Here is a 9,373-nt window from a genome sequence, read left to right as displayed (position 1 = left end):
TACAAAACAGGAGTGATTACGTGGACTAACTCGCGACGAGTCAGGGATTGACTCAGATCCAGATCGCGAGTCAGATGTAAACAAACATGTTATAGGTTGAGAATGTACGTAAAATCAGTGATTCGCATTACCTCTGTTAGAGATTTTTAATCAGCGTTCCTTCCAATCGTCAAATACTCCATCCAATACCCAGCTACCCAAATAAAAATAAGATTACCCCAAAAAAATTGATGTTGTGTAATCTATTGGTGACTCAGCTAACTCAGTAACGGATGAAATACGTGACAGATACTGACGAAACGCTAATTAAAAAATTCTAGGGAAGGTAATGCAAATTTGCGATCTTTAGTGGGGAGAGAGTGCAGATTCACCCATTAAACAATTTTGCTTGCAAAAAAGCAACCACCGGGCACCACCGCTTAAATTAGCTGGATCTCAATCTCAAAGGTGTTGTCCACGTTATAGGACAAGTCATCTTCAAACTGTCCACCGTGGAATATCAGATGACGTGCGCGGTTGTGCTGAATCTCAGTTGACATCTTTGAAACTAATTGTGTGTAAATCTAACTGCTGAGAGACGCAACAGAAGAGAAGTAATGATCAAACAAAAACCCTAATTTCCATCTCTTTCTCTTTATTGGATTACATCTTTCATTCTCTGCCTGTCTTTCAAAATGGCGGTTCCGATGGTTGGGCTTCCAATTGTATTGCTGATACGGATAATGGGAGTTGTAGTATCAGCTTTGGTTCTTACTTGGACTTTACATTACAGAGGAGGTTTAGCTCTCTTTTCTGATAACAAAGATCTCATCTTTAACGTAATTTCTCTATCTTTTCCCTCCTTATCTCAGCTCATTCTATTCAAAATAAGCTATATACATGTTTATAGATTGACCTTCGGGTGGATGCTTTATCTGAGTCTCTGGGGCTGAAATTTTAGATCTGGGTAGTACAAAAATGGTAGAAATTTTATTAATAGTTACAGTTTGAAAATTTCCATTTTTGGAGTTTTTCAAATTTGGAATTATTTTTTGCAGCCAATAGAGGCAAGGTTTAATTCAACTGAAATGCCATCTTAATTGTGCATTGTAATTTGAATAATTAGTAGTATTTGGTTGTTTGTTACAGGTTCATCCGGTATTAATGCTGATGGGACTCATACTTATCAATGGTGAAGGTACAAGAACACTCTTGTAAGCTCATCTTTTGTTAGAGATGTTCATTTTTTATCAGTTAAAATGGAAAACTGAGAACTTTCATTTGTTACCATGTGATGTTTCAAGACTATTGTTAGTTAGCTGAATGAAGAAAGTGGGAATATTCTGGTATTCCTAGATAATTGAACATGTAGTGAGACAACGTATTGTTGTGATTCCAGCAATGTCTGTTAGGAATCATTTTTGTTGCGTCTTAATGATGAGAAGATAAACGGTAATGGGGATTATATTGAGATTATAAATCAGTGCAAAACCCATTATAGAGTAGTCGTGAAATTTTTTATGGGTAGAGAACAGGAAAAAGTAAAACCTTCTTGTGGATTAGAATTGCAAACCATTTTCTAGGTAATTGCTGTGGAATTCCATCTTCTTAAGGTTTGTTAATCATGGATTTTTTTCGTCAGAATGGCATTCTGAATACTTGTTTTTTTCTGCATTGAAACCCCATAGGGACACGGAAACAAACCCTATTATCTGCTTTCTAATACTTGAAAGAAATTAAGGTGCAAAATATGCTTTAACCGACTTTCATTTCATTTCAGCCATGCTAGCATACAAGACAATGTCAGGGACTAAAAATTTCAAAAAGTTAGTTCATCTTACGCTGCAATTTCTAGCTCTCATGCTGAGTGTCATCGGTATTTTGGCTGCCTTGAAATTCCATATCGACAAGGGAATTGATAATTTCTATAGTTTGCACTCTTGGCTGGGTCTTGCCTGCATATTTCTATTTATGATTCAGGTAGGTTTACAGAACTTCTGTTTTTGATCTTGTTCTTGGAAAAATGAGTTAATGGTCACAAATCATTGTCTTGATATAGTTGGCAGCTGGATTTGTAACATTCTGGTATCCTGGTGGCGCGAGAAGCAGCAGAGCTGCATTGATGCCATGGCATGTATTCTTTGGGATTTATATTTATGCCCTTGCTGTTGTGACTGCTGTTACTGGTATCTTAGAGAAGGTTACCTTTCTCCAAACCAACAACGTAATATCACGCTACTCCACTGAGGCCATGTTGGTGAACTCGTTAGGTATGTTGATTGTTGCTCTTGGTGGTTTTGTTGTTCTTGCTGTTATTAGCCCAACTACAAATGGAAAAATAGATGCCTACAGAGCAATGGAATAAGTGCACATTCATGCAAGCGCTTCAATTGTTCATTTAATCCTTCAAATTACTGTACTTCTCATTTATATGAATTGCAGATTTAGTTTGTTGTAAAACATATGCAAATTTTATAAAATTGTTTCATTTGAAGTGATCTCTACTTCGTTTTAACTTTGTAAGTGAAGTTAGTGATCTTCACTCGTTTCAATCGTGTATGGTGCCATTCTGCCGAATCCACATGCCAAGCTTCTGAATCCATGGAGATCAGTTTAACAGTACAGCTCATAGATGGGGTGAGTGGGAGGTCTTGGCTTCCCATGGGTTGTCTAGATATTGGCTTGCCTACAAGAAGATTGGGGTGGCCCAGGCTGGTGCTCAGACATGAGACTCAATGCATAGTTTTTTCATGGCATAGTGTGTATAGCCTGTCTCTCTTTTTCAAAATCAAGTCTAGTTTAGCTCAATGGCTTAATACTGTTTGCTCAATGGCTTAATACTGTTTCTGGCTCTCATTGCTGATCTTCAGGCTTAAAGTGTCACTTGTGTAAATAACTGAGCTGTACTGGTTTGCTAATTCAGATGAACTACCACTTACACCATGTTTGTTTACTCCTGACTCATCTGAGTCGTCTGGATCTGAATCATCTGGATCTGAGTGAAATCGCCTGACTCATCTGGATCTGAGTCGATATGTTTGTTTTGAGTCAGATCTGACTCATCTGACTCGGAAATAAGTGAGTCAGTGGTTTGGTCCCATGAGTCAGGGGTATTTTGTTACCTGACTCAGATGAGTCCGAGTCAGGGGTTATGTCTGAGTCAGAGGTCGAGTCAGATCTGACTCAAAATGGAAAACAAACGGTCTGACTGCTGACTCGGTCCGAGTCAGGGGTTGACTCAGATTCAGACGCCGAGTCAGCTGCAAACAAACAAGTTCTTAGTTTTAGCTTCATAAACCCAACACTGTCCAGCAGCCTCTCGGTTCAGACTGAACTTCTCAGCCTAGCTATTTAGCAATCTCATGGAACTGATATGCTCTCAGTAGAGCAAAGCTCAGTCTCTCGTTTAACAGTGGTAGATGGCAAAAAAAAGAAGTGCAAGGAATGTCAGGTAACGTTATTGTCTTCCTAGTTCCTGGAGATGCAAACATCCATTCAAATGTTCATCCCTAACCCATTTCTAACTTTTTTAGTTTCTAGTGATTTCATAGGTACAGATTTCTAACTTTTTAATACAGACAGGGACCGCGGCAATCAATTGGACCATTTTTGATTGACCTCCACCTCCATTTTTAGTTTACAGGAGGCCAGATTAAGGTTGATGTTAAAGTGGAACTTAGTTCAAGGAAAAGAAAAGAAAAGTGTCAAAATTTAACAACTAATTTGATCAAATGAGCATCATTATTCCAAACCAGCTCAAAACGGAATAAAACAAAAAAGTTACGGTCGCTTGTGTATAGATTATCCAATCCTTTTTCATATCCCAAGCATACATTGATAAATGGCTTGAAATATGAATGCCAGTATCAAAAATAGGACTCTCCTTTCCACTGATGAATGGAATCACACACTCTCATTTATACCCACAAGTGTTCCCTACGGTACTCTCGCACAATGACAGGTACACTAGTGGGTGGAACCTGCAAAAAAATAAGTGCAAGGAATGTCAACTCACAAGATAGGGCAAAACTGGGAAGGAGGATTTATTGGTCAAAGAAAATGAAAACAGAAGAGGTGGGGGGAACCCAAACCTCCTAAGAGAAACAATAACACTCACCAAGCCATAATCTGTCACAATCAATGACACATAATCTGAAGGTGTTGCATCATACCTGTTAACACATCACAAGTAATTAAGACATTCAGTTTCAATTGTGGAAAGTGGAATAGCTAATAGACCTGGAATGACATAAATTTACTCTACTTACAGGAGGTTCAAAAGTTGCAAATTTTCATTATTTGCCCAGTTATCCAAATAATTTACGTCCTTCCTTCCAACAACCTTGGCAACAGAATCTGGATCACCTGTAAAAGAAACAAAAGGCTTTGATTTAATACATTCCAAAAGTCCATGAACTAATCAAAAGAAAGAAGGCAATAAAAATATAAATTAAATAATCAAATAAGCTTTTCAAGTAGTGCACATACCTAGTTCGTTAGAGCAGATTGAATCAAGCTGTACCCTCTCATGAAACTTATATGCTTCACAGCATACCAAGACAGGAACACGAAATGCATGAGCAACCATAGCAACACAAGCAGTTCCAACCCTCGAGTATACAGTTCCGTTGGATAACACTGAAGAAGCCCCAAGGAAAACCCTTGTGACTTCATGCATGATGTATGAAATAGCATTTATATGGGTGTATGTGCAGTTGAGCCCCTTCACCACCAACCTTCGCAGTAACGCTAGTCCTTCAAGTTTTGGACGTGAGTCCACCACTACTACACGAAACTGTTTCCCCAGTTCGTGAGCCTTCAACAGTATCATTTCAACAACAGTGGGTGATCCATATGTCAATAGCACATCCCCATCTGTGATCTTTGACACAGCATGATCGACTATTGCTTTATCTGCAAGTATTATCTTATCCAGTATAAACCGATCAATGTCTGCCTGAAGAGCTATCTTTGCTTCAGACTCCGATACACTCAAAGGTAATTTTGCGACACGATTCTTGAAAAACTTAATTGCATTGCCCATGCTGATCGAAAGGGGCCTACACTCTATCAGAAAAGAAACGTAGCTTCCAATTTTTGCAGTTAAATCTCTAACTAGAGCTTTTTCAGAAGGAGTAGTGTAATCAGTAATAGCATCTTTAAACGCTTGAAGCATTGCAATACAACGGGCATTACCACCAGATATATCTCCTGTTAAATATTGTAGCCCAACCTGGTCATATTTGACACATATTAGGTGGTGGTACTGTGATAATAAAACTAGGTGGTGGTACTGTGATAATAAAACTATTGCAAGTTGCATGACATGATAACTAATTGCTTGTAAGTTACATAAGTATGAATAAAAAAATAGAAGTACGTTCTGGCGTAGATATTAGAACACAATAACTCACCTTATATACGGAAGGATGCATTGGATCAAGTGAGAAAAATTTAGACTCGAGATCAGGAAGCTGTGTCCCATGTTCATACTGAGGCAAGTGTCTAAACAACTCAACCCTGTTCCTAGCTTCAGTTTGCTTGACAACAGCGCGCCTTTTAGCTTTTTCAACACTTTTTATATCGTCAAACTGCATGCGTGGATGAGGCACGTCTTTCTTCCTATCCTTTTCTGTAGGGCGATCACTTACTTTCTTCTCAGATGTTGCAACTTGAGAAGCCTCCTTCTTTTGCTGAGGTTGCTTCACTGCTTTAGCTGGCTTTGAACTTCCTGGAGCCGGACCTCCTGCCGCACCCTTGCTTCCTTCGGCTGTAACCAACATCACAGAAGAGAGCATTCAGAGGAAATCCTTTTTAATGGTACATGCAGCTACAACCACTACGTGGTTCAACAGGAAAAAAAATGCATGATGATGGCAGATGCTGTAAACTTCGGTGAACAAAGTAATCGCGGTTGATTTTGTAAGGAAAATAGGAGATAGAGAAGGCTTCAACGAAGAGAATAAAAGGTAAATCAAGACAGTCTGCCTCTTATATAGGCCAGAAATATACAACTCCAACATGACGCATTACATTTTACATGTGGGAACATAACGACAAACTGATTCAATCACAGAGAATTGCATTTGAATAATGTTAAAGTCATAATTTTACAACAGCAGAGAATATGCTGATTTATTCTGGATATCCGAGCAACAAGGACCCAAGATGTGAATCAATAACAACTCAGCTAAAAACATAATTTGTATTTCAAACCCAAAAAGCAAAGTAATGTTTCAGTAGCTAAGCTGTTACCACTACACCTTAGTAATCTTGTGATACAAGATGATGTTAAACTATAGAAAAAAGAGAAATCCTGTGAATAACATTCAAAAGAAAAAACTTCAACTTTCACATTTCCCAAAGAATTATAATAACACCCTCATTTTATTTTATTTTGCCAATTCCAATATTAAGTTAATAAAACGTAACCAAAACTGCTCGACTCATTATGCTCCTGTAGGAATAAGTAAGACATACCTTTGTTAGCAGCTTTTGCAGCTCGTTGGGCCTCCTGAAGGGCACGCCTTTCGGCTTTTGAGGTTTTCTCTTTTAGTGGCTTTGAAGCTGGTGGTCTATCATTTTGCTTTTCGACCAGTTCTCCCTCCGCGATTTCTATAAGCAAGATTTCAATCAATAAATGTAGCAACACGTGACATGAAGAGCAAAGGAGCTTCTAGATGGACATGCATATCCATACACAAAAAAGTTACTGGTGCACAGCATATAATACCGCGAGACAAATTACTCTAGAAGGGGCACTTATGAAAATGGATAAAACTGTTAACTGCTATTTCTTGCAAGCTATCATAGAAATCTTACAGTAGTTACAGAGATTGGCATAATGGGGAAAAGGCTCCTCATAACTTAAAACCTCGTGTTAGTTAACAAAGGAAGACCAAACAAGAAAATGTGTCGTTTTAGCCGAACAATATTCTTTGCCATTGATTTCCCTTCACATCAAAAGAAACAACCCTAAGAAGGGAAAATGACTCCTCATTGCCAAAAAAACAAATGTGTGATAGAAAAAGGTAACTGATCTTTTCACGCTCCATCAGATTCCCAGGAGTTAAAAAAGGTTGTCAACCGTGTTATTCATGTCTGGCAATACGAAACAGACACTCTAACTAAGAATGATGAATCACATTTTCAAAGCTGAATAGATGTTAAAGTTACCATAAGCACATGATGCATCAATTTCAGATACTGAAAATGTGTACCTCTTTAGTTAACAATCGGTAAAATCTCTTAACTAGTAAAATTGCAACCAAATTCTAATCTATTTAGTTTTCAATCGAAACCTCATCCCAAATCCTAGTTTCCCACTTAGATTCACAAAAATCCTATTCACAAAGATAATCTTATCAACAAAGCACAAACATGGTACAAATGAATAAAATTAACTCAAACCTATATTCACCAATTCTGTGCTTACCAGGAGTTTTGACAACAGAAACAGTAGTCAAATTAGTAGTTGTAGGCAAAGTACTAGATCTAACAGCAGTAGTAGTAGTCATGTCAAATCCACCACTAAAAGAAGAAGCAACTTTTCCTCCACCTCCTCCGCCTTTACGAGCCCAACCTGGTGATGATTCCTCGGAAAAATCTCCATCATCCATTCTACTACTGGAACCCAATTGTGTTGGTGATGACATTAAAGATTCAGATGGATTATAACTCCCAGATATTATAATATTATGATTACCATCTCCACCATGAGGTCTTCGAAGAGGTGATAACGGAACTGGAACAGGAACTGGACGGGAAGTTTGAAACCCTAATGAAGAAGTAATATTATCAGAAGCATGACGAGCAGGAGGAATCATAACTGGAGATAATGAGTTTCCAGAAGGGGATAAGCTTGATACTCCTGGTGGTGATGTTGATTCAACTGGAAATGATTGTGAACGATCTGGTGGTGCACCTGGTGTGAAAAAACCTACTTGGCGTACTTTAGGATCGATCACCATTCTTTGTGATGCTCCTCTTCGTGCCTCCATATGGGAAATTGAATGAATTATTAGGGCTTTTTAGGCTTTAGAGGAAGATTTATGAGGTTATTTTCCATTAACATTAGGGTTTAATTTTGGGAGAGTAGAGGAATTAGTTGTTTTCTCTGCTGAATTGTGAAGATTGGGGAAATAGGGTTAAAGGGAGTGATCAATCATGGCAGTTCTTCACGAAAAATTTGGGGACCTTTTCCTTCTTTTGGTTCGGGATATAGTCTTTCTTTTTCCTCCTTTTTGGGTTTGGGTTTGGTTTGTCTGGAGGCATTTTATTTTTACTATTTTAATTTTTGTTTGATAATTGCAGCTCATACGGAAAAAGTCCATTCCTAACCGGGGATGTTGTGGTTAGGGTTTATGTGCCCGGCTGGTTTGCGGCTTACCTCGCTTATTCGAGGCCTACTGGTTTCTTCATCTAGTCGGTAGAGAAGTATGACGGATGTCTAAAATAGGTAAAACTATTTTAATTTTTGTTTGATAATTGCAGCTCATAAGGAAAAAGTTCATTCCTAAGCGTGGAATGTTGTGGTTAGGGTTTATGTGCACGGCTGGTTTGGTTTCTTCATCTAATCGGTAGAGAATAAGGGATGTCTAAAATAGGTAAAATTATCTTGCATTTCTCAATCATCCATCTCTTCGTTGAACCAAGTCCTATGGGTTAGATTTGGCTGCTAGATTAGACAAAAAGCGCTACAGATTACACAAAAAGTATTGCCTATTCTTTAACACTACTTCTCTTTCCAGATATATCTCGCATTCTAACTAGTAGCGAGATAGTTTCGCTTAATGGTTCAGCGCAGAGAAAATCAACTTTTCGTTGTCTGGTTTAGCGCAGATTGTTTTATTTTATTGATCTGATGGCTGAGATGGTTGCGTTGTTCCATTCAGCGCAACATAATTCTGCTTTTCGTTCTTCCATTCTGCGCATCTACTTTTCGCTGTTCCATTCAACGCGTCTAAATGCTAGATTAGAATTGCCATAAGACTTAGGAGGTTATTCTAGCTTCCAATCTAGATGTTAGATTAGAAGACCATATGACTTAGTCTAATGGATGAACTAGAATCATTTCTCTCTTACATCTATCATAATCAACATGATACTAACTACATCTATCATAATCTAGAGAAATGAACTAGAATCATTTCTCTCAAACATGATACTAACTACATCTATCAAATCAACTTATTCTTAATTATTTTCTTAAACTAAAATTCATTTATTGCAGCAATACATCATGTAATTTTATTAACTAGTTCATCATTATTAGGTTTTTGATTGATTTAATCATTAAAAATTTGGAAATCCAGGTTTAATATATTTAACAAGAATCAGTTAATGTTTATGTCTACATTCTAGCATAATCGTCGATGACCGTATACGCGTCGAC

General features: G+C 37.8%; 2 protein-coding genes across 2 annotated transcripts; one reads left to right on the top strand and one right to left on the bottom strand.

Moving 5' to 3' along the window:
- The first annotated feature begins 554 nt into the window (after nucleotides 1–554).
- On the top strand, nucleotides 555–2,479 carry LOC113275648 (probable transmembrane ascorbate ferrireductase 2). The gene is made up of 4 exons (XM_026525186.1): nucleotides 555–818; nucleotides 1,129–1,177; nucleotides 1,760–1,959; nucleotides 2,039–2,479. The coding sequence occupies exons 1-4, from the start codon at nucleotides 675–677 to the stop codon at nucleotides 2,342–2,344; spliced, it is 699 nt and encodes a 232-aa protein (XP_026380971.1). The 5' UTR covers nucleotides 555–674; the 3' UTR covers nucleotides 2,345–2,479.
- A 1,189-nt stretch (nucleotides 2,480–3,668) lies between these two features.
- On the bottom strand, nucleotides 3,669–8,237 carry LOC113275647 (translation initiation factor eIF-2B subunit delta-like). Its single transcript, XM_026525185.1, has 7 exons — nucleotides 7,415–8,237; nucleotides 6,460–6,594; nucleotides 5,394–5,749; nucleotides 4,468–5,212; nucleotides 4,248–4,344; nucleotides 4,097–4,151; nucleotides 3,669–3,959 (listed from the first exon to the last, which is right to left on the bottom strand). The coding sequence occupies exons 1-7, from the start codon at nucleotides 7,977–7,979 to the stop codon at nucleotides 3,897–3,899; spliced, it is 2,016 nt and encodes a 671-aa protein (XP_026380970.1). The 5' UTR covers nucleotides 7,980–8,237; the 3' UTR covers nucleotides 3,669–3,896.
- Nucleotides 8,238–9,373: the final 1,136 nt, after the last annotated feature.

The sequence above is a fragment of the Papaver somniferum genome, chromosome 4, assembly GCF_003573695.1.
Source record: "Papaver somniferum cultivar HN1 chromosome 4, ASM357369v1, whole genome shotgun sequence".
In the NCBI taxonomy this organism is placed as follows: domain Eukaryota; kingdom Viridiplantae; phylum Streptophyta; class Magnoliopsida; order Ranunculales; family Papaveraceae; genus Papaver; species Papaver somniferum.
This window is presented reverse-complemented; position numbering and strand designations above follow the sequence as displayed.

Excerpts from the sequence above, each read along its gene's own strand:
- LOC113275648 (XM_026525186.1), top strand. The coding sequence starts at position 675 with ATGGCGGTTCCGATGGTTGGGCTTCCAATTGTATTGCTGATACGGATA. Across the intron at positions 1,178-1,759 it reads CATACTTATCAATGGTGAAG|CCATGCTAGCATACAAGACA; the intron begins GTACAAGAACAC and ends ATTTCATTTCAG. Across the intron at positions 1,960-2,038 it reads TATTTCTATTTATGATTCAG|TTGGCAGCTGGATTTGTAAC; the intron begins GTAGGTTTACAG and ends GTCTTGATATAG.
- LOC113275647 (XM_026525185.1), bottom strand. The coding sequence starts at position 7,979 with ATGGAGGCACGAAGAGGAGCATCACAAAGAATGGTGATCGATCCTAAA. Across the intron at positions 6,595-7,414 it reads TTCTGTTGTCAAAACTCCTG|AAATCGCGGAGGGAGAACTG; the intron begins GTAAGCACAGAA and ends TCTTGCTTATAG. Across the intron at positions 4,152-4,247 it reads TTGCAACTTTTGAACCTCCT|GTATGATGCAACACCTTCAG; the intron begins GTAAGTAGAGTA and ends ATGTGTTAACAG.